We start from the raw sequence: 25,988 nt of genomic DNA on the forward strand, positions 1-25,988 counted from the left end.
TACAGTATCAGCGACTATGGCGAAAAAGGATCGCAACAAGCCGTGCGTGCGGGCAGCTGCGTTTTGAAATATTATATCTAAAGCTGATTTTTTTTTTATCTTCTCAATATGTGTTAAACAGTGCTGGGAATAGTAGTAGGCTTGAATTTCGCGAAACTCACGTGGCTTTCCCAATACAGTAGTTCAAAATCGTGAATCTCATCAAGTAGCCTATGTTGGGTGCATGAATTTTCTAAATCGTTAGTGTCATGGAAGGCTCTAAATGCGGGAAATGCAGCGGGAAATAGAACATTTTTTTACAGTAATTTTGGGTTGCCCTTAGCAACGGGTGTTTTGCAATTTTCAAGGCTCTTCGCCTACAGCAACGATAGGTGTGAGTTTCACTGGCTTCGCTGACTGCGATTGGCTTTGTTTGGCTACTGTAGAATTAATTTTTAGATTTTTTCCCAACCCTGGTGTTAAATGTGTTGATATAAAATTGAATGTGGTTCGTGGATATTCGGTTCGGGTTGCATTATAAACTACAGTTTTTAGCCGATTTTTATGGATTTTTACCCTCATACAATGGTCTAGGACCAAATGACTGTACCACCTACGAATTTGTGCGAAATGCTTAATGCTTATTAACGATTCTATCCATCTTGTCATTTCATTACTTTCGTTACTCCCTTTCACTCTGAGTATAGGTACAGTCATACCTCGATATAACGTAACCTCCATATAACGTAACCTCTTTATAACGTAACTCGATATAACGTAATTTTTACCTCGATATAACGTAACTTTTTTTTTGGCTCCCATTTATTTTTCCAATTTTTATTAAAAGCATAGTTTATAAACTGCAATAAATATTTTTCAATATTCAAACACCAACCAATACTGAATCAAAGCAATGCAAGCATTTACTATCATTGAATACAGTCATATTTCGATATCGAGTGAGCTATAAGCTAATGTTAAAACCAACAATTTGTCACTGCTGTATATTTGTATACATCATTCTTCTTCATTTTTGTTGCATCTACGCTCCTACTGGAACGAAGTCTGCTACTCGCTTCAAAACGACTAGATCAAACTCAAATTGAACTTGTGTGTCGCCGGGCCACGCCGATCCATTTAACGTATATTTGATAAACATTGTTTTCTCAAAAATGCTTAAGAAAGTATTAAGCTATTGTTTTAGGAATTATTACAAATATCCTTCAAATGGTTTCTCCAAGAATTGGATGTTTCTTTCAAAACTTCTCCACGAATTTCAACTAGAATCATTCTGAGGATGCCTCCAGAGATCCCGCCAATAATTTCTTCATGGACTCCACGCTATGTCTAAACCAGCAGATTATACAAATCGAATGTACCTCGGATTTTTTTCCCGCTAGATATCAGTATTTGGTCTATAATTTCATAATCGGAAGGTTACAAAATATTTTATCGGTGAAATTTTTTCCATACATTTTGTATGGGCTGAAATGTGTAGGAAAACGTGATTTTCATGGATTTTCATGGTCTTTATATGAAAAAATATCAAAAAAGTGGAAAAAAATCAAAATTTCACCGATGGAATATTTTAAAACCTTCCGATTATGAAAATACCATCCAAATACTGAACTCTACCGGAAAAAAATTCGAGGTACATTCGATTTGCATAATCTGCTGATTTAGACATAGCGTGGACTAATCTTAAACTCTCCTGGTATGTATAAAACTAAAAACATATTCTTAAAATAATTCCGACAAGCATATTCCAGAAATTCCATTAGGTAACCCTCTTGATATTCATGTTTAAAAACTAATAATATTTTCTTTAGAAATGATGCCAGGGATACCACCAGATACTTGTTTTAATTATGAATCGTGGTTTTACGGCCAACCAGCCGAGTGGAAGTTTAACAACTACCGAAAAGCTAAACATTACATATAATTTGCAATTGGATTAGATGGACAAATTGATGTGAAGATTTGCGAAAAAGTTACACGTCTTCTCAGTGAGAATCGAACTCACGACTCCCCGATCTCTAGTTGGGGCGCGTTAACCACTACGCCATGAGAGGACTCATGAACGCAGAAGTTAACCTGAATTCGATTTCAGCTCAATAATCACGTGGTCCTCTTTCGCAAAGTGCACCTCTTTCGGAAGAATTAGATGCCCATCCAAACACAACGCTTTCTATATATATCCAATGCCTAGCCCGAGAGCGCATTGTTTTTTAGGTATAGGAATAGCACACTACACTAGCCAGCAACTGCGCTGGCTGAGGTTTCTATTGTGTGGGCTTCCAATGGGTCGCGACGTTCTCAAACGACCGGTTACGGAACATGAGTCCGTTGCTCGATAAATACTTGTTTTAATTATGAATCGTGGTTTTACGGCCAACCAGCCGAGTGGAAGTTTAACAACTACCGAAAAGCTAAACATTACATATAATTTGCAATTGGATTAGATGGACAAATTGATGTGAAGATTTGCGAAAAAGTTACACGTCTTCTCAGTGAGAATCGAACTCACGACTCCCCGATCTCTAGTTGGGGCGCGTTAACATCAATTTGTCCATCTAATCCAATTGCAAATTATATGTAATGTTTAGCTTTTCGGTAGTTGTTAAACTTCCACTCGGCTGGTTGGCCGTAAAACCACGATTCATAATTAAAACAAGTATTTATCGAGCAACGGACTCATGTTCCGTAACCGGTCGTTTGAGAACGTCGCGACCCATTGGAAGCCCACACAATAGAAACCTCAGCCAGCGCAGTTGCTGGCTAGTGTAGTGTGCTATTCCTATACCTAAAAAACAATGCGCTCTCGGGCTAGGCATTGGATATATATAGAAAGCGTTGTGTTTGGATGGGCATCTAATTCTTCCGAAAGAGGTGCACTTTGCGAAAGAGGACCACGTGATTATTGAGCTGAAATCGAATTCAGGTTAACTTCTGCGTTCATGAGTCCTCTCATGGCGTAGTGGTTAACGCGCCCCAACTAGAGATCGGGGAGTCGTGAGTTCGATTCTCACTGAGAAGACGTGTAACTTTTTCGCAAATCTTCACATCAATTTGTCCATCTAATCCAATTGCAAATTATATGTAATGTTTAGCTTTTCGGTAGTTGTTACCACCAGATGTTTTTTGAAGCGATTTTAGAAATCTCCTCTAAGAGTTTCTAGGAACATTTCATCAATATTGACTTAACGGATTCCGTCTTAAGAATTCCTTGAGGAATTTCATCAAAAAGTTCACATTCAATTCCACCAAGATTCAAAGAATTTTAAATTAAACTATTTTGAATTCCTACAATATATCTATGAATTTGATTTTGCCTTTGTGCAAAAATTTCTCCAGGAAAGGATTCAATTATGAACTCTTCAAACCATTCCGCATATGATATATTTTTCCCGAGTCTAGGGATTCATAAATTATTTCAGCAATCTTTAATAAATTCTTCCAGCGGCCCTTTTAGAGAACAATCTAGTTATAATTATTGGAATTCTCTATAAATTATTCCAAAAAATCGTACAGATTTTTATCCAAAACCCTTAAAAACAATTTTCTTGGCATTTCTCCAGCGATTTAATTATGATTTTCTGCAATAGATCAAATTAATGGTCGCAGTGGTATCATGTCCCCACAAAGGAAGTGAAATGAAATCCTTCAAAGATTCCTTTAGGAACTGCTTAAGAAAGTTCTCTATGATTCTTTTTCATTAGATTCTTAAAGTAATTTTTAAAGACGATAAGTTTAGAAATTTCTAGGGTTAAGTCTAGGTTTTTTTATCACAAACATATATTCAGGCATTCGTCCACAAACTGAGCAAGTTCCGCAGATCCCCCGGATAATTCTCCTAGAATACTGCTGATGATTCGTTCAGAAACTTTTGCATAGAAAATTCCTTAAAGACAGTTTTTGTTTTTAATGGAGTTTTCTAGTGATTTCTCCATGAATTCTAAAATAACATTCATTCTAAAATTTCGTCAAGAAATTATAAAAAGATTTGTTTTAGAAGTTTTACCACGAGTTCCTCACAACAAAATTCTTGAAGGTCCATAATTGCCTGCTAGAAATGTTCATGAACTGCACAACATTAACTTTTTAAAGATTTTTTAAAGATCTCATTTATGAATTTCTTTAATAGTTTCTACGAGTGTTCAAGGATTCCTCCAAAGATTTTTTCTGAATACCTTTCTTAAAGGATAACTGCAATAGAGAGGTAAAAATATGTATAAAACTGTTAGATACGGAAAAATATCGAACAATATGTAAGATAAACTGAAAATGCATGCTAGTTTAATAATATTAATGTAAGACCCATTTTCTCATCAAACAATACATGTTGAACGAAATTTGTAAAAAAAATATTTTGCTTCGATATAGCGTAACCTCGATATAACGTAACGAAAATAAAAATCGTATCAGGCCCCTGACAACCATATATCGATACCCAGTGTTCTTCGCAGCCAGGATGGTTACCAGGGGCCTGATAAAAAGCGTTGAACTTTACTACATGTAGCATCTACTCAAAAACAAAATCCACCCAAGAAACATTTGCCTATTTTATAATCATTTATTAAGCAATTTTTCACAACTACATACTGAATAGTTGTTTTATTATATTACTTTGCAGCTGCTACGCACACATTGTTCAAGCAAATCTGGCGAAATTATTAAGCTTCTTATCATTTAGTGACTGTAATCACATATTGCAATGATGTTTATTCAGGTTTCACTTAGCTTATTAAGGATTGATGATTAAACAACGCTAGTTTAACAAACTACATTATTGCAGTTTAATTCAGCATCATGTTTAACAACATTTTAATTATTTCCAAGTGACGCCTTTGTTCAGGCGTTGTTCGCACAAATTTGGAGAAGTTATAAAGCGTGTCGTTGTATATTGACTTTATTCTACAACTTCAAAAACGCTTTATAAGCATTCATCTCAGCTTTTATTCAACTGCCACAAAATTGATTGAAAACAAATAAATTACTCAAAATAGCTAACACTGTATACATCAAATGCAGTGTATACCTTTACCATGAATTAATAACCACACTTTTAAAAATTACCTGAATACTGGATTCAAACTCGAGACCTTCCCATCGTCAGCGGTATACCTTGCCATCTGCGCCATCCTTGAATTCATATACCAGCCTTCCAGTGCGCAATATAAACCTCTTGTAGCTGATTATTGATCATGCTTGAGCTTCTATTCAACAATAACTAATCAACACGTGCTATGCTGATCAACAACTGAATAAGCGCATTACTTCTGCTGCTGTTCAGTACTGATGCGAGCTGAACTCAGAGGGCTATTTATAGCGCACAGTGAGAAAATTTATTACAATGCTGGTCAAAAATAAAGTTTATTCACAAAGTAAAAACAGTCTGAAATGATTAATCGAATTTCATAATAAGTTTTAACTTGTTAAAACTTTAATTGAATTGTTCATCTAACTATACTAAAATTCATTTATTAAATGTATAATATTTCTAGTAGGTTAATATTTTAATTAATTGTCGCACTTTTTTCCATCTATTAAACATTATACAAATATAAAATATATTTCAATCAATAATCCTATGCCAGAAGACTGATTCAAAATATTTTCTAAACATATTTGAATATTGTATTGAGAAAGCATCAGTTATTATTGTATCCAACATGTTTTTATATATTAGTAAGTTAGTGACGAATTCGCCAAGGGCGAAAAGCCACTCAAATAAAGATAAATAATAATAATATTAGTAAGTTGAACATTGCAATACATTAGGAATACAACGCAATTTTTAGATATTTTGTCCATTTTTCAAAAATTTGGCTATTTTGTAAGGCTTCTTTGTTGCTGAACAATGTGTTTGGTAATTGTTATTTTGGACTTCTTTGGATGACCTGCTCGGATGATATATCTATGTTGTATTAGGATTTTATAAAATACCTATTCAGCTTTTAATCATGTTCATGTTAAATATGGAAACAGCTGAAGTGCGAAGCAACCAAAACGTTAGTTCGTCTCCTGTACATCTGTTTACACAATTATATTTGCTTGGTGGAATATTGGCTCTTTAATAGAAGGAAAAATGACTTGTTCAACTCATTAGTAAAACAATCTTGACAAGTCGGCAGAGATACTTTGGAGAAGTTTAATAAGTGTTGATTCTACTATTATTCATTCCAATGAAAAATGTTGAACATTGACTTAAATTTGGATCTAAATACCATCTTCTCAGCTCTTTGTAGGGCATTTTTTCAGCTGTCACCATTATTCAACAATAATTAACGATGTATATGTTTATTTGTGACACTGGACTGTAAGTTGGGTAACCACTTTCATGTAACTATTGTTAAATTATTATGTATAATTTGATTATCATTAAAAAGGTTATGATTAGTAACTTTTTCCGATATCAATAACGTCGCAGATGATGATCACTACATTTGGAAAAATTAAATTTTGATATTTTTAATCCAATGTGATTCGAACTTTACCCTCGTTGATCCATTACGTCGCCATTACGTCCATTACGTTAATCCATCCATCGCATACACGTCTTGGATTTGATTTGAAAAACATTTGAAACATTTGAAAATAACATAAAAAGACATAATGCGTTTTGCTTGAATAAGAGCATACTAATATACTGTTATTCACATTGTTTATAAGTTTTACTAATCATGCTGGTCAACATTTTAAGTATTAGGCACTGAAACTTTTGTACGATTTGTTGTTAATCAAATGTTCAATATTCTACTAAAATGATGGCTACAACCTATAGAAGCTTTTAATCAGTCAATTGTTAAACTTCTTATGTGTTGTAGAACAAAAGCTACTATATTTGCATTTTCGGAGGTTTATTCAGCTCTTATGCAAAACACAAACTGCAAGTGGAATAACAGCTTTTTTATAAGCGGAAATTAATTTTATTCAATTAATGATTCAACTTAAAATTTGTTCAGCGATGGTTTCTGCTATGCAGCTTGTATTAAGCACGTAAGTATCTTAAAAGCTACCAATTGTTCCTTGGGCATAAAGTTCATTACACTTTTGGTATAAATAAAAAGTATTTCGAACATGCAGTACGTATTGCTTTCGAACATGAGCTTTTACTACACGCAAACAAACAAACTTTTGTAGTATAATCTACTAAATCCGTGGTAGAATTAAGAACTGCACCAACGATTTTTAACCGACTACAAAAATATGTTAAGTTTACTATAATCTGGTAAAAATCACTGATCAGTGCAGTAAATTTGACCATCACGGAGAAAAAAGAATTGTCCAGTCAAGCTAATTCAACAATAATATGTAGAATATAGATCTGTTAAATAAATACATAAAAACGTACTTACAGCTGAATTTGATGCTCGTGATAAAATCACTTTGAAAAGGTTTACCCTATAGCAACCAGTTTGTCCACTCAATTCGCGATGGGATCAAAACAAACTTCTTAACGTCGTGAAAAAAAAAGGAAATAAGATTATAGATGACGTTTCTCACCCCAATGAAAATAATATGCATGAGGTTTTAGTGCTACCGGGCCTGAACATAGGCTACCAATAGGGTCCTAAAGCCCTGTCTCAATTTTAGTACCAAACGCTTAAGTTTAGGGCAGAAACACATGTTTACTCAATTTTTAATTGATTTTCATTGGTTTAAGTACAAAAAATATTTTTTTATGATTTTGTCACACCTTTTGGCTTAAACTCAAATGTTGGATATATTTTGTTTTCCGTGTCCCTTCCTAAATGTCAGATAGGAACAACCCCAGTGTTCAAACTATATGCCCTGTGGCATTTTTGTCGAAAAAGTGAATGTCAAACAAGATCACAAGTGTCAAGGTTCATATTCGAAACCATTTTTAAAATTGAAGTTTAAAAATGTTATAGCCGTTATTTGAGCTGGAAAACTTGCTAAAGTAGTTGCAATAACATGCTCTTTCGTATTATTAAACAAAAACAAGAATTCATTAAACATTTTAGGACCCAATTATGAATGACTTTTGAAAAGGGCTTAATACATGGAAGTGAACGGAAAATGGACCGTATATATGAGTGTGGATTTCCGGCTAACTAAATTTACAGAGGAGAAAGAGAAGGAGAATTGAATTGAAGAAAGCGGGAAAGGGAAAGAAACAGGACTTGGGGTTTGGATTTGCGGGAACGGGATGAGCATTCATTCTGGTGACTAATTTCATAGCGAACGGTTCGTTGCAATATTTTCGCGAATTTTTCGAAGTGTCGAATGTCGGAAAAAGCAGACCTCGGACACTACATAATATAATTGAAATAATCATGTGATGGAAGACAAAAACAAACGCAAAAGCGATTGGGCAAACCATACTGTCAGTTTAGAAGCACCGAAAACATGCTTGTAACAATTGTATCCTGGCATGTTAAAGCAACTATCGGAAAAGTTATGTCAATCATGCAAGAATTTTCTGCGTGATGTCCATAGTAGTCTCGACACTCACACATATTTTTTTAGCACCAGTACTGATATTCTGGTTAAATATCGGTAGAATTTTGAGGCTCTCCGTGTGTTTTCTTAACAGCATGTTGAATTCCGAAAATTCAAAGTGTTCCTGTAATATTCTCGTTAGTTTGGTGGGGTTCCTGATAGTATCCTTGGAATGTATACAATGAAGAGATTTTTATGTAGTGACTCTGATGGTAGTCGTTAGATTTCAATGAGGATCTCCCCTAATACAGCAGGTTTCCCTTTGAAATTATAATAAGTCTTATCGATTTCACTAAAAATCCCATTGAAATCTAAAAATATTTACCGACACTCAAAAGTTCCTACAGGAATTCCGGAATTCCAAAGGAAATCTGAGAATGTGAGATGTCAGAATTCACACATAAAATATAGGAGGCTCTCCTATATTGACACCCTCCCTCTCTTTGTACCCCGCCCCAATTCTAGGGAATGATTCAATAATGACGTCCATAATTTTGTCTAGAATTTCTAGACCCCCCCTCCCCATATATGCACCCTGACATATGCACTATCACAATTGCATTGAACTTTCCCCCTCGCACAAATTATGGACGTAAAATTCAATTCTAATCGTAAGATTATCTCTGCAACAATTTAAGAGCTAGTAACTTTAACCTACAAAGAATTTAAACAGTGAAGTAGAAAGGTCCAGAATACTAATGGCCATTGAAATGTGAGTTTCTCGAATGTTATTGAACCACTCAACTGATAAGAGCAGTTTTTCACGTTTTAAGCAATTTATCAATGTAAAGCCATTTTTCCTTTCTTAACAGAAAATTAACATACTACATCGTTCAAGAAACGCAGTTTTTTTTAACATAAAGTTGAATTTCTTATAAACAGACTTCAAAAGGCAAATCCTCGTTTTAGGAACTAAACTCCTTAGTTTTACGAACTCATTCAATTAATGAGCTACCCATCTAGCTGATTAATTGAGATTCCAATGTGTAACCAATAATTCGAACAGTTTACTACCTTCATTATAAAATGTTAGTATTAATTATAATTGCAAATTTTCTGCTTAGTTTACATGATAGTTAAGTCAATAAATGTAAATGATGCCATTCCTTCATTTTTTCAGATGGTACCACATCCGACGACTCCGGAATATTCCTGCACTATACTTTGAAACAGTGAGTCTCTCGTTCTACTTTTTGAAAGCATTTAATTAACATAACACTCCATTTGGCAACAGGATGAACAAACGAGCGGGCGTGTTGCTGCTCGGTACGGGTGGTTCCATTCCTCCGAATCAAGTTGAACACATGGAAACGGTTTGCAACATTAGCGAAAATAAAACCATTCACCCGTTCGCCTATCGGACCCATACCCATAGTTTGGGACGAGTCGTGTCCGGCTATCAGATTAAGGTCGACGAACAAGGCCAGAACCATTGGACTCGACTGGGCAAACGGGACCCATTGACGCCGCAGATGTTTTATCCAGTGGAAAGTACCGCACCCATCCGCAAAGGGGATCGCTTGGCAGCGCGGTGTACCATGGAGAGCAATCGAAGCACCGTCACCAACATTGGGTAAGTACTGATTTTGAGTGGTTCTGTTAAATTTTCAGAATAACTTTTATTCTCCTGAAACAGTGCTACCAACAACGATGAGATGTGCAACTTCTATCTGATGTACTACGTCGAGGACGACGAACCATTGCAAATGAAGTACTGCTTCAGCAGTGGTCCTCCATATTTCTACTGGCACAATAAGGATACCGAGCTCAACAACATTCCAGACTACGACGCAAGTCACCTGTAAATCATGGATTTCACTGAAACCTCCTCATCTACAACTACAAATCATATGCACAGAGAGAAAAAAGCCGAAAGTGGAGAGCAAAACCAAGCACACATCACTTTACATCACAAATTATATAGAGATACCTGTGTAGAAACTAAAACTTTAAGAGAGCAGCTAAAGTGTATATTCCAACAAACAGAAAGTCAGAGCTAACTACAGCAGTCAAATTTTAAACTTATCACAAACAGAAGATAAGCTTGACAAAAGAGAAATCAATCTTTCGAACCATATCAGATAAAAAGGTTTTTAAAAATAGTCACAGAGCTCGAATTGCACCTATCACAACCTGAGAGTATGGAAGGAGAAAGCTAAGAATCACGTAGAAAAAAAAAATCAACAACTTTCCTCGATTTTACAGCATGCTTTAGTCTAGTCAAGGAAAATGCATTTCTAGAAGCAGATCTGTGAAAACTTTTGAATTCAAAGTATCTCTGGACCAACCAATTTCGGCATCAGCTATCATTGGTTCTTGGTTATTAGCATATTTGTTACGATTAAGCCTTATTTATTTGCTACACTGCGTCCAACGTTTATTGTTATGCTTACTGAAATGATTTATAAGGTGTGTAATGTTCTAACGAGAAGTAAAGCAAATGGAATCGATGGTACAAGAGAATGCTGTGAAATGAATCTGTTTAAATCATAAAAGAAAAGTTTATATCGTTGAGTACGGAGAAAGACATGTCTAGTGCTAAACACTATTAAAGAACAAGAGATTGACCTCTGGAATACTTAAGCGCGTTACTGTAATATTATTTTTGATACAACTTTTTTGGTTAGACCATCGTTAGCTATCAACCTTTGCTGTGAAATGAAGACACTTTCAGGAATTGGTGTATGCGTGTACTTAAGTGAATTGTTTGGTTCGCTTGGCAAATTAAAGACTTGTCCAATTGTGTTTCCTCATTATCATCATCCCGTCTGTAGATTTATCTCCAACCATCCGATTTTAACAAAGACAAGTTCAATTAAAAGCAACACATTTTATCTCATGAAAATGTAAAAATATAGCGAAACTGTAGCTTTATTACAATGAGAAACGCATGTTATGTATATCGGTGTACACAAAATTTAATGCAAACATTGAGTTATTTGAAAATGGCAACATTCCAATTTCTTACCTGAAACCCGTTGCATTTTTCCTCATCAATCGTGCAAAAGAAAATGAATATAATTCAAAAAGCACAGTGCTCTTCAATGAAATAACGTATAAAACACACACATATGATAGAGGATAGTAGTTTAAATAGCCTCATTTTTGATGAATTCTCCTACCAAAATCATTGAAAGACTTGAAACCAAAACCGGAAGCAAAATGGATAGAAAATATCCGGAAAATCCTCTTAAGTGTATCATAATAGACTATTGTTCAGAAAGATAGACACAAACACAAGTACAGTGCATCGTGCATATGCTAATGCGGGATTTGATGGTAAAAGCTTACATTCACCTATAGGATTCAGAGTCTTTGAAGAGGATCGCTCGGCAGATGGAGCGTTGATGAATGAGACCCGCGTATGGATCGGATGTATGTGTAACATGAACCGTATATACATAATATCTAAACTACTGGATATACAACCCTTACCGCAAGCAAACAGACAGATCTATACATGATAACAAACAAACAAAAATAACGTGTATGAGGCACAATAAACAGAAAAGAAACTAGTATTCATATTCATAAGAATATTTACGTGTTACTTTCACACATTTGACGTAGTTGACGAAAGAAAATCCCTAACCTCAAAGGCAGTGAATCAAGTCACACTTACCATACGTACTTTTGGCATTTTATGTACATATTACATATCGCGAATCTAGTCAGGCAAGAAAAAAAGTAAGAGGTTGTTTTCGAGATACGACCGCCAAGTTGGCGTTGAATTACGTTACCTTCTTTTATTTCCTGATTTGAGACCGTCACGAACTTATGAAAGATTTGTACTGTTAAAAAATCTTATCAATGGACCAATGCACGAGTTCACCAATTTGACGTTTGAGCGGTGCCGAATTCACTCGTTGTCATGGTCACATAAATAACACGGCACCGCTAAAACGTCAAATAGTGAACACGTGCATAGGTCCATTTCTACACTATGGACCAGTGCACGTGTTCACTCGTTGACGTTTCAGCGGTGCCGTGTTATTTACGTGACCATAGCAAGGAGTGAATTCGACACCGCTCAAACGTCAAATTAGTGAACTCGTGCAGCGGTCCATGGATCAATGCACGAGTTCACCCGTTGACGTTTGAGCGGTGCCGTGTTATTTACGTGACCATGGCAACAAGTGAATTCGGCACCGCTCAAAAGTCAAATTAGTGAACTCGTGCATTGGTCGATGGACCGATGCACGAGTTCACTAGTGTGACATTTGAGCAGTGCCGAATTCACTCGTTGCCATGTTCACATGAATAACACGGCACCGCTCAAACGTCAAATAGTGAACTCGTGCATCGGTCCATTGGTTGCATGTAAATTTTGACGTATTATGGAGAGGCTTGACTCCTCAACATCATCAGAGTTCGGTGACATACAACAAAAATTGAGCGAGGAAGATGTAGCACAAAACACAGCAGAGTAAAATTCCATCAAAAAAGAATTCTCTCACAACTCCCCGAGGACTGCCTTGTTCGGACTGGGTGCTCAAGAGTTCTTTTGAAGCGTGAGTAAAGGTGAGCATCGCAACAAGAAAGAGGAGAGAGAGAGTACCAGAAAAAAATTTTTGCATTCTCATCGAATCCTTCGAGGATCTGTGTTGAAAATTTGAGTTCAATTTTTTCACCTCAGAAAAACGGCAAAATTGACTCCGCTTTGCATCTCTATCAAGCCTGATTATGGACATTGTGTATTATTATTTGCTTGGTTCAGTTAACATTTCAACACCGATAGAATTGGTCGAGGGAAGAAGAAGCATGAGCGGAAACTCTTGCTCTCCAAACAAATATATCAGTTGAATGTTAGATCCACAAATGATTCACTAAGATTGGTTGCTTTAGTGGTTTCCGAAGCCAGTTTGATGTTGAGGTACTTGTCCATGATGTCCGCGAACTCCATGTCCTTTTGTTTGCTCATATCGATGTTGAAGTTGCCTGTCACGATGATTGGCATGGTCTCCTTTTGATACTCGAAGAAGTTCCACGCCATAAAGAACTTCTTCTGCTTCATCGGGGTATGGGGCTGTCCATTAATTATGTAAGGGTTGATGGGAGGAGGGGATGTTTGAGATTTCTTACGCGCCATACAATTAATTCTTAATTTTCATACAAAAAATCTTACCATGGGGGGAGGGGGGGTTGAAAAACCCCGAAAATTGTCATACGTAATTAATGGATCGCCCCTATCCGGGAAAACGTGCCTCTACACACTTAGATCAAATTACTGGGGTCGGTAAAATTTTACTGGGTTTTGGAACTACCGAAAAAGTCAGTAAAATGAAAACTGTCGCCACGCGGAATTGGAAAGCAAATTTCACCATGTTTTATTTCTATCAATATATGATATAAATAGAAAGCTCTCTGCAAAATTTCAGTGAAAAATCTCTGTTTTTCGATTTCTGACATTTTTTTAGTTTACTGACTTTTTCGGTAGTTCAAAAACCCAGTTATTTTTACCGAACAGATTAGATGTACAATAAAAAATAAATGGAATAAACTTTAAACTTAAATTTGTTTTGATTTTAGACAAATTTGATGTTCTACAAAGTTTTCATAAATTTAATTTAGAGGATAATGATGCTAAAAGTATTGAATTGGTTGGAAAATAACAAAGTTATGTTTACTTCACTGAAGGTCATTTTTTATAACTTGTAAATTCACCGCCTCCTCTAAATGTTAATATTTTTGGCTCAGATTTTGAGGTTTCTCTTTTAATGTGATTTGAATTCAGTAGAGCACACGAATTTTTGGTCTTGAGAACTTTTGAAAAATGAGCCGCACCCTGGTGTACATCTACCTGTAGTGCCCGACAATTCATTGATGTTCATTGCAAGCATATTCGGATTCAGGGAGCTCATGTTCATTATGTAGAGTCGTTTCAAAAAATAACGATAATCGCATTGACAAGTGATCAATTTCACCCCTGAATGGGATTTTTTAAGGGATGATTTTTAGCACTAAAACAGATTTGTTAGAAAATTTTGGCACACGAGTCAAAGAGCCTGGCCATCATACTTGTTTTCCTGCATTCAATTGTTTGGCATTTTCAACATTATTGAAAACAGACAAGAAAAACCAATGAAAAATGATTAATTTCACCCGAAATTACGGTACATGTAAACCTCAAAACATCAAAACCTTATAACAGTAAGAAAAAATTTGCTTTTCTATGGAAAATAAGACATGTCTCGATATTATCAATAGTTTTATCATGAATTCAATAGTTTTCATTATTGGAAACGATACGTAGAAAGATTTCCAATCGATTTGTGCAAGAATCTATCCGGGCGAGTCAAAATCTAACCACTTTTCGTGACGCGAGCGATTTTCGTTTTTCGAAATTGTACCCCAGAAAGCGTTGGGCGAATTTGACCAGAACATCGATGTTACTGAATCGATTCAAATTCGATACGTCGAATCGATTCACCGATTTAATCGAATCATTCGAATCGATGTTTCTGAATCGATTCAATTTTCAAGCTCATATGAAAGATTAACAAAATATGCTCTACAAATAAGACCAAATGAAATTGCATACGATTTTTAAAATTCCCTAAATTGAATAACGTTTTAATTGAAAATTATATATCAAACATTTCAAGGCGGATGCAAAACTAGGCTTATGGGTCATCAACTCGTTAAAAAATCTTATCAATTTCTACCTTACGAACCGAAACAAAAATCGAATAAATGAAATCGATTCACTCGATTTTGAGTGCTCCAAACATCGATTCAAAAAATCGATTAATCGGAACGAGAAAATCGATTTTCGGAACATCGATTCAAAATCGCCCTTTGCTAACCCCAGTATGTTGCCGTAAGACGTTATCCAACGACAAAACCATAGTTTGCATTAGCAACTAAAGAAGATTTCCAGATTCTTACGAGAACTCTTTCTCTTTCTTAACATTTTTCAAAACAGTATTTCCAATCCTTTATATTTTATTTTTTTTACTGATGACTCTAAGTTTCGAAATTATCTGTGTTTTAAGATATACCGATTTCAAATTGTGGTTTTCTCGGATCGTATATAGTGCGTTCATTATAATACTACTTATACGAACATATGTTGATTTTACGGCATTATAAAGGGCCATACTGTAAACAAAAACTGCAAAGCATTGTTCATAAGTTCTTAATTCTTGAGAAATGCATTTGGTTTGGTATCCATAGATAGCATATAAATCACAACTGTTATTCAAAATACAACAGCGTGACTGCCCGAAGAGGTTCATGTAGTCGTCGTAAAGGGATTTCAGGAGTAATTTTCTGAAGACCAACATTTGAAGAAGAGCGGTTCCATTTGAATTCGAATGTCGGTTTACTTTTGTATGTTTTGATTTGGATGAAATTTTGCACATGCTTTCTTTATGCCCAAAAATGCCTTTTTGCATCATCGGCTCGCCATTTTGACTCTAGCCTTATTTTTGAGAAGGGCCTAAGAAAAAAACCCTTAATAATTTTCAAAAATAAAATATAACTTAGAAACGGTTTGTCCGATCAGTTTGGTGCCTTCCGCAAAGTTTTAGGTTATTGTTGGGACTATAAGCCATTTTATAAGACGTTTCGAATCATATGGTTTTCGTTTGTTTACCAGCTTTGAAAGTTTCTGGCGGGCCGATTTATTTACATTTCTTCTAGCGCTACATTTGGGAGGAGCTTATTGAACAATGGCGCTGGTGGCAATGCAATAAAGTTTTTAATTTTCGCATGTAAAGTTGAAATCGACAGGCAGGGAAGATATTTTCCATCTACAGGTAACATAAAACATGTAAACCGGATTGAAACATGCGCTGAAAGAGACGGGGACATCATCGTCAACAAAAATGTTATCAGCGCTATTCAGATATCATGCTAGTTTTTTGAACAATAACAATGAGCGGCCCGCCAGAAAACGTCACACAAACGTCTCGTAAAATGGCTTATCTGGAAAAAAATATACACTGTAAAATAAATGTTGTAATATTTTACATATCGAAAATAAAGCTTAAAAATCAATTTTCTCAAAAATCGTATTTTTGATTTTTTTTTTATATATGTTAAAGTAGACAAAAAATGAAGTCTTTTGCACAGTGGGTCAAGATGGAGAAATCATGGACAAAAAAGTTATGATTTTTTGAAAATAGGTGAATTTTTAAAAATGGTCATAATAAACTTTTTAAATATTTTTCAACTCGACTTTATGAAAGTACGCAAAATTTACAACAAAAAAGGTATACGGAAAAATCAGGCTAACTTTTACCATTTTAAAGATACAGCGATTTTAATACAAAATTATGATATAATTTTCAATTTTCGGTCATTATAATATAACTTAGAAACGGTTTGTCCGATCAGTTTGGAGTCTTCCGCAAAGTTTTAGGTTATTTTTGGGACTATCTGGAAAAAATATACACTGTAAAAAAATGTTGTAATTTTTTATATATCGAAAATAAAGCTTAAAAATCAATTTTCTCAAAAATCGTATTTATGATTTTTTTTTATGTGTTAAAGTAGACAAAAAATGAAGTCTTTTGTACAGTGGGTCAGAATGGAGAAATCATGGACAAAAAAGTTATGATTTTTTTTTTAAAAAGGTGAATTTGTTGAAAATGGTCATAATAAACTTTTCAAATGTTTCGGTAGCAATTAGCAAAATTTTCTCATATACCTTTTTTGTTGAAAATTTTGCGTACTTTCATAAAATCGGGTTTCAAAAAGTGTATTTAGACCATATTGAAAAATCAACCTTTTTTAAAATCATAACTTTTTTGCCCATGATTTCTCCATCTTGACCCACTGTGCAAAAGACTTCATTTTTTGTCTACTTTAACATATAAAAAAAATCAAAAATACGATTTTTGAGAAAATTGATTTTTAAGCTTTATTTTCGATATATAAAAAATTACAACGTGTTTTTTTGCAGTGTATATTTTTTTTCAGATAGTCCCAACAATAACCTAAAACTTTGCGGAAGACTCCAAACTGATCGGACAAATCTTTTCTAAGTTATATTATAATGACCGAAAATTGAAAATTATATCATAATTTTGTATTAAAATCGCTGTATCTTTAAAATGGTAAAAGTTAGCCTGATTTTTCCGTATACTTTTTTTGTTGTAAATTTTGCGTACTTTCATAAAATCGAGTTTAAAAATATTTAAAAAGTTTATTATGGCCATTTTCAAAAATTCACCTATTTTCAAAAAATCATAACTTTTTTGTCCATGATTTCTCCATCTTGACCCACTGTGCAAAAGACTTCATTTTTTGTATACTTCAACGTATAAAAAAATAAAAAAAAATCAAAAATACGATTTTTGAGAAAATTGATTTTTAAGCTTTATTTTCGAAATATAAAAAATCACAACATTTTTTTTTACAGTGTATATTTTTTTTCAGATAGTCCCAACAATAACCTAAAACTTTGCGGAAGGCACCAAACTGATCGGACAAACCGTTTCTAAGTTAGAATTTTTGGAAAATTATTAAGGATTTTTTTCTTAGGCCCTTCTCAAAAGTAAGGCTAGAGTCAAAATGGCGAGCCGATGATGCAAAAAGGCATTTTTGGGCATAAAGAAAGCATGTGCAAAATTTCATCCAAATCAAAAAAATATAAAAATGAAATTTGGGAAAAAAAGTCGTCATTTTCTGTGGAACCGCTCAGAAATAAATGGAATGATTGTTCAGATAAATTCGTCCCCTTGATGCTACAACTAGATAACTCGAAATGTGAAATTTTTGACTTCAATATGTCAAAACATTTTTCTTAATTAGATCTGCAAAATATCCACAGGTCTCAAGCGTGTGATTCAAAATACACATGTTAAAGATTATTTTTCAATCATAATCTCTGCGATTAACCATCACCTTGTTAAACGGTCATACCAAAGACAAATTAAAGACCTCCATGTTCCTTGCAGTTGCCCAAAATTTTATGGCTCATAAGGTAATCTAGAATGCCGTGAAAAGTGTACTGCGATCTGTCAAAGTTGGGAACCTTTTGCACTACCGAGGGACCAAATGCAGTACTAGAAGTGGTACCCAATCTGAGCCCGAGTGTGGCGGACCTGGTCATACTTTCAAAGTTGCACATCTTAAAATTTTGATTTTCGAGTTATCTAGTTGTAGCATTAAGGGGACGAATTGTTGCAAAAGTTACATGACACATTCTTAAAAAACTCTTTCAGTAAAAGTTAATAATAGTGATGGTTAAATTGAATGGCATGAAATTCTATTCATCTACAGAATATATTATCGAAATTTTTATATTGAGCCGGTACAAAATTTTATATTTTAAATCAAACAAATAGCTTGGTTGGATTTCGTAGCAAGTTCAATGATTTATAATAATACTGCCATCGCAGTGAATTGTTAATACTATCAGAACGTACATCAGTACGATTGCAATTATATACTATCTCTTACATCTTCTTATCTTATATTGAGCTTCTCTGCTACTTGGGATCGTGAAACATTCCTGCAATAACTGTAGGATGAATTAATATAGGCTTTTTTGTCAGTGCATAATATCTGAAAGAATCATTAGAGAGATTCATGAACAAATTTTATTGGAACCTCTGCAGGAATTTGAAAAGAAATTTTGAGGAAATACCATGTTCATTGTTTGTCCATTTTTAGGAATAATAAAAAATGACATTTATTTAGCTTTCTCGCACTCATAGAAAGCCAGAAATCCCTGTAAAGAAAGTGGAATCCGTTCAACACCATATTTCTTCGCAGACCAACCACAAAACAAATCTATCTTTGAAGAGCTGATAACGATATTGGGGTCGTTCAAAAATAACGTCCTTCGTTTAGGGGGAAGAGGGAATCCACAAAAGTTTGACAGGACGTATTTCCCATATAGTAGAGAGGACGATTACGGAAGGAAAGAAGAACGAAGACTCCCAAAGTAAGAAGGACATCATATTTGAATCGTCCTCAAAGGAAACCGAAACAAACGAAGTTGCTTTCACATTTACCTACAAGAAGCCAAACGAAAACCATCACCTACTCGTTCGTTGTGGATCTTGCTGCATGATTTAGGGCAGACTTTCCCAAACTGTGGGTCGTGACCCACTGGGAGTCATATATTTTGTCAACATTTTTGAATGCTTTTAAGAAATTCGACAGTTTTGTTTGGAAGACAAAGTTGTATTAAGGGGCGGTCCATTAATTACGTAAGGGTTTATGGGGGGTGGGGGGTTCTGAGATTTCTTACGCGCCATACAATTCATTTTTATTTTTCATACAAAAAATTTTACCAGGGGTGGAGGGGGGGGGGGTTGGTTTGAAAAACCCAGAAAAATGTCTTACGTAATAAATGGACAGCCCCTAAAATTGTCCAATATGTTGTGGTAGTTTTGACAGAGCAAAACAAGTTTTCAGGCTAACAAAAATAACCGATTTTCGTATTTTGTCGTTAAAACATTAAAAATATTAACGAAAATTTTTCAATATATATGAAATAAAAGAAAATACCGAGTGAAGATAAATATAAATCTTTTGTTTAAATGAATAAATGTATGAATGACACAAAATGATGTCACAAAATAGTACCTTAAGCAAGTACCTTCATAAGTACACTATAGTATGACCATCGGCTTTTCGAATTTTTGAATGTAATAAACAGATACCGCAATGATAGGCAAACAGCTATTTTCAGCTAAATTTTATTTTCAAACATTGTATTGAGGATTTTGCCCTCTAATAGACTCACACCGAAATAATTTTGTCACACCAAAATATTCTCCCACCATGTTTGTCATATATTGGATGGCGTCGTAGCTAACAAAACTAACACGTAACGCACATGTAACGCATTATGTTGAATTGTACATTGAATGCAAGTTGCGTGCTTCTATGAAAGTGCCATAAAAACTGACGTGTGAGTATTTATTTTTCCACGTTCAAAATGTGCATGAGAATCTATTCCTCAACAAAACGAACAATAACTTTTTAACTTTTTTGTTTTTGTCCGGAATGATTGGGAACCTCTGATTTAGGGTGACGTCCCATAACAACGTCGGTGTTCCTTCCGTATGACTCCTTCTGAACATAATTTCACATGAATATGTATTACGAACAGAATATGCTTTGCTGACTCTTTCCAAATTGGGTGACGTATTTCATAGACGACCGTAAAACGTGAATGTGAGGGAAGACAACCGATGGTGTATGTATGTGATATGCACTGAAACGGCTCAGCTGAACGCCTCGCCTATACCTACGAGAGAAGAATCAAATCATATCATCTAAAATATAAATAGACGCGGTTTTGTCGTACTCCAGTAAATAAATCCTGGAGTCCAATCAGACCGAACCGGCAAACGCGTAGTTACTTCTTGTGCGTATCCCAATCCAATCACCTTCCTGTTTCCCTGGATGCTGTGACTGGAGTGTTCAAAATCGGAAATTCATTCGGCGACGAAACCGCTATCCAAAAATAGCACCTTAATTCACCCAATTTATAATATCGATTCATATCGTCGAATCAGATTAACCAACATGATGGCGCAATCTTCGGCAAACGACAAATGTTTGAACATCACAACCCTGGACGCGAAGGACATCCGTTGGCCAACTTCTCTCGGGGCCCACGGATCGGACGCGATGGTATAATACCTCCTATAGCATGTTCCAATAGAATTTCCAATTTCGGCGAGATAAAACGTGATTGACATTTTCATTGATGCTAGTAATAATTTCGCTTCATTTCCATTCTACGTGCCGCAGCATACGGATCCAGATTATTCCTGCGTCTACGTGACGATCCACACCGCCGAAGGGATCCGAGGCTACGGAATGACTTTCACGTTGGGTAAGGTTGAGACTACTTTAGCACGCAATCTAGTCTTGTCTCATGAATCTCTTGTTTGCAGGTCGCGGAACGGATATCGTCTTGATGGCGGTGAAAGCAATGAAACGATTCGTTGAAAACCGTACCACCGCGAGCATTTATCAAAACTTTGCTAAATTTTGGCGCGAAATTACCAGTGAATCGCAGCTACGATGGGTGAGTTTAATATTTCTTCGCACGTGTTGAATGAAAATGTTAACTAGTTTAGTTACTAAAACTGCAGATCGGACCGGAGAAAGGCGTAACCCATCTCGCAGTCGCTGCAATAGTGAACGCTTTGTGGGATCTGTGGGGAAAGATTCGTGCAGTTCCGGTTTGGCGATTGCTGACAGAAATGGAACCGGAGGTAAGTAGGTGTAGGCGATGCAATATCATACGGGGTAATGTGGGTCAGCTTTCATTTGCGCTGGCAAAACAGGTTTTGACTCCGATGACCTTAGTATCTTTCAGAAAGGATGCTTTTTTTAATTCAGGCGTTTCGGAGAGCGAATTCAGAACACGTCTGGTTCGATGTACGTTCGATACAAAAGAGAAAGATTTATTCTGACGTTTCGTTATACACTGTTATTTCGTACTGGGTAATTATTAATTGGAATGAACCCAAATACACTCTTAACATCCCCCCTCAATTTAATAATCCCAGTTGATCTCGAAGTGTGCGGAATCTTGGTGAAGCCAATCCTTTGGTCATCACGTCAGCCAGTTGGTGCTCGGTTGGCACGTACTCAAGACGCAACTTACCCTTTTCGATGAGTTCCCTTACGAAGAAATGTTGGATTTCCACGTGTTTCATCCGCTTTTGTTTTCGAGGTTCTGTAGTCAACGCAATACACGGCTGGTTGTCCTCGTAGACCGTCAACGGCTCTTCAATTTCACAACCAATCGACCGAAGCAGGTTAGATACCCAGATCAGCTCGCAGCTTGCTAAACAAAGTGCCATCAATTCCGCCTCGGTAGTAGAGAGAGCTACCGAAGATTGCTTTTTCGTTGCCCATGCAATAGTTGATCCAAAAAGCTTGATGATGAATCCCGACACAGAACGCCGGTCATTGGGGTCGTTACCCCAATCCGCATCCGCAAATGCCAGAAGTCCTTCTGGCGAATCTTGCCGGCGATAAGCGAGTTGGTAATCCATAGTACCCCTTAGGTATCGTAGCACCCGCTTCAGGTGCACCCAGTGTTCATCAGTCGCGCAGCATTGGAACCCGGCAAAATAGTTCACCGCCGCGCAGATGTCTGGTCTAGACGTCACCATCAGGTACATGAGGCAACCAATCAGTTCCCTATATGGCTTGTCGGTGAACTGCTTGGCGTCTTTCCCCTTCTCGAGCTTCAAGTGCGGCTCCATCGGAATCATAGATGGTTTGCAATTTATCATCCCGAACCGCTCAAGAACACTTTTCACATACGCCTTCTGTTCGATGACCATCACATCTTTCTTCCGATCACGTTGAATGTTTAGACCAAGGAAGCTTCGGACTTCCTGTAGGTCCCGCATATCAAACTCAGACGATAGCTTCCGCTTTAGCTCACAAATAGCCTTCTCGGAATTCCCGATGATAAGAATGTCATCGACGTATATCACTACGTACAACACTATGCCATTCACAGACCAAAAGTACAAGCAATAGTCCTGTTCACTTCTTCTAAACTGCATACGGCTCATAAACTCATGAAAACGTTCGTTCCACTTTCGCGAGGCTTGCTTGAGACCGTATATGGCTTTGTTTAGTTTACACACTAGTGATCCTCCCCGCTCAAAGCCAGACGGTTGGCGCATGAACACTTCCTCGTCCAACACACCGTTAAGAAACGCACACTTAACGTCCATCTGGTGTACCAGCCAACACTCTTGATTGGCAAGTGACAAGAGAACACGCAACGTAGACATTTTCACAACCGGAGAGTACGTATCCGAGTAATCGAATCCGTGTCGCTGAGAAAAACCACGGGCAACAAGCCTTGCCTTGTACCGATCAATCGAACCATCACTGTTTCTTTTAATTTTAAATACCCATTTGTTGTCAACCAATCTTCTTCCTTTGGGTAACTCCACCAGGCTCCACGTTCCGTTTTTCTCCAACGACTGCAGTTCTTCTTCAATTGCCTTTTCCCACACTGGCCAATCGTTACGCTTCTTCAACTCTTCTACGCTAGACGGTATGTCCTCGACAAACTCTTCCGCACTGAGTGCAAACGCTGTAATGTCCACTTCATAGTCGTTATGCCAAGCCGGCGGGTTTATTACCCGATGGCTTCTTCTAGCGCCACTAATCAGTCCTGGTTCTTCTTCATCTTCCGAAAGGGAATGCATTTCATCGGAATCCGATGCTTCAGCCACTGCACCATCTGGCTCACTACCGTTCTCCTCAAGATCACCTGACCTATCAGCCGGTGCACAGGGCTTTGATGGTCGATCTTTGATCACCACCATATCGGTATCATCCACATTCTCCACTTTTCGCAATCCGCCGAACTCACGCTCATTAAAAATAACGTCACGTGATACAAACACTTTCTTCCCGTTCCAGCAACGGTAGCCATTCGGCGCATATCCGACGAAAACAACCTTTTGACTTTTAGCGTCAAGTTTCTTACGCAATGGTTTCGGCACGTGCACGAAACATTCACTCCCGAAGACACGCAGTTTTGAGACATCTGGTTTTCGACCGTTCCACGCTTCGTACGGCGTGATGTCACCATCGACCGCAACACTTGGGCTCCGATTCAGAAGGTAAACTGCGGTATATACCGCTTCACCCCACATATTCTTCGGCAAACCACTTGTTTCCAACATCGCGCGCACTTTTTCAACGATCGTACGATTTAGTCTCTCACTCACTCCGTTCTGTTCGGGAGTACCGTTTTGACTCATATTCCGAACACTTAAGGCCAATAGTGACTTCAAATGCATCTGATTGGCAAAAATTAGCTGATATTTGTGTAAATTTTAATTTCTTCGCAAAGCCTAACTGTTAGATGTTGGGTGTACCAATAATAATGTTGATTTAATGGTTTTAGTATTGTTTTTACGTTAAAGTATGGAACAACAAATTGATTCAAATGCCGAACACTGTGGTTATTCTGTCTCATATTCCGAACACCTTGATTCAAATTCCGAACAGCACGAATAAATCGTATTCAAATGAATAATTTCGAAAATAAATTCATTTGAGCTTGTTCTACTGGCCTCTAACTCGAGAGTCATCACTACTCCCGCGGTAAAAATTATATTGGAAAGGTTAAAACTGAATTGCAATTGACTGCCATTTCCTTGTTATTTGGTGACATATTTCAGCGAAACATTTCAACCAAATCGCCATACAAAAACCGAGTGTTCGGAATATGAGTCTGTTCGGAATTTGAGACAAAACGGTATACGGCACTGTGTACTCCAAACGAATACCTTTTCGCTTGCAAAATCGCTTCACTGCACCGCCGGTGTATTCACCACCGTTATCGCATCGAAGACGTGCGATTTTCGTGCCAAAATGCGATGTGGCCATCGCCTCGTATTCCACTAATCGATCAAGCACTTCGTCCTTGGACTTCAGCAAGAACACTACTGACACGTGTGTGAAATCGTCCGTGAACGTTACAAAATACTCACTCCCGTCCCACGATACTGGGGTCACCGGGCCACAAACGTCACTATGGACGATTTCCAGCGGGCGAGTAGCACGCTTTTCCGTTCGAGAGTGGAACGGTTCTCGCGTTTGCTTTCCACTGATACACGGTTCACACAAAATCTCGTCCGATTTTTCACAAGTGCTGTCCAACGACATTCCATCTACCATATTTTTCTTCACAAGCTTCATCAAATTATCATTTCCAAGATGGCCGAACCGATGATGCCACAGCTCCATCTTCTTACTCACTTTTCCCGTCACTAGTGCTTTTCCGTTTCCTCCTCGCTTCACACAAACTAGATTCATGCAGTACAGCCGACCCAGCTGCCTGCCGGTGGCCACTACATCATCACCATCTTCAACGGTCACAGAGCCATTGAAAAATGTTACACGTTTGCCGGTATTTTCCAACCGCCGCAGTGACAGGAGATTTAACGATAGCTCCGGAATAAACAGCACATCTTCCATATTTACCCGGATCTTCTCATCGCCCACCAGAGCACTAGCAACAACACGACCCTTGAAATGCGCGAGCAAATTGACACCACTTTTCGCCGTTTGAATGATCACCGGCTGATTCAATCTCTCCAAATTTTCGAACAGCGACTTATCATTTGCCATATGTTCGGAGGCACCACTGTCTAAAAACCATTTCGCCTCAACTACACTGCCAGTAATAGCTGTTTCCATGGCAGCCACGAACGAAACCGTTTTTGCACCAAGATTTGCCTTCTGCACTGCAGTTTTCCTTCCGTGCTTTTGCTGACCACCACCACTCGAGCCACCGCTCTTGTTTTCTCCGAATCTCGGACACTGAGCTTTCTTATGGCCAAATTCGCCACAACCAAAACACTTCCACTTGCCTTTGGATTTTCCCGCGAACGCAGCCTCTTCTGTTTCCGCTTCCAGCCGCTGACCCTTGCGCTTAGCTTCCACATCCAAATACTTACGTCGCACTAAATCCATAGTAAGCCTCTCTGACACCGCTTCCATAGCAGTGGTAACGGCGTCGTACGATTGCGGCATCGTCAACATGAGATGGCAGATAACGTCTTCTTCTTCCATTTTCG

The 25,988-nt window shown here is 37.0% G+C and overlaps 2 protein-coding genes across 2 annotated transcripts in view; both read left to right on the forward strand.

Annotated features, from left to right (window-relative positions):
• LOC5570501 (peptidylglycine alpha-hydroxylating monooxygenase) overlaps positions 1 to 11,982 on the forward strand; it is a 56,848-nt gene extending 44,866 nt beyond the window's left edge. Inside the window, exons 5-7 of the mRNA XM_001659127.2 lie at positions 9,566 to 9,617; positions 9,680 to 10,018; positions 10,082 to 11,982. Of these exons, the coding sequence (XP_001659177.2) occupies positions 9,566 to 9,617; positions 9,680 to 10,018; positions 10,082 to 10,250 (560 nt within the window). The 3' untranslated portion in view covers positions 10,251 to 11,982. The remainder of the gene's footprint in view (positions 1 to 9,565; positions 9,618 to 9,679; positions 10,019 to 10,081) is intronic.
• Positions 11,983 to 20,467: 8,485 nt separating this feature from the next.
• Positions 20,468 to 25,988, forward strand: part of LOC5570500 (mitochondrial enolase superfamily member 1) — a 46,438-nt gene continuing 40,917 nt past the window's right edge. Inside the window, exons 1-4 of the mRNA XM_001659126.2 lie at positions 20,468 to 21,045; positions 21,166 to 21,250; positions 21,312 to 21,445; positions 21,513 to 21,635. Of these exons, the coding sequence (XP_001659176.1) occupies positions 20,938 to 21,045; positions 21,166 to 21,250; positions 21,312 to 21,445; positions 21,513 to 21,635 (450 nt within the window). The 5' untranslated portion in view covers positions 20,468 to 20,937. The remainder of the gene's footprint in view (positions 21,046 to 21,165; positions 21,251 to 21,311; positions 21,446 to 21,512; positions 21,636 to 25,988) is intronic.

The sequence above is a fragment of the Aedes aegypti genome, chromosome 2 (assembly GCF_002204515.2).
Source record: "Aedes aegypti strain LVP_AGWG chromosome 2, AaegL5.0 Primary Assembly, whole genome shotgun sequence".
NCBI lineage: Eukaryota > Metazoa > Arthropoda > Insecta > Diptera > Culicidae > Aedes > Aedes aegypti.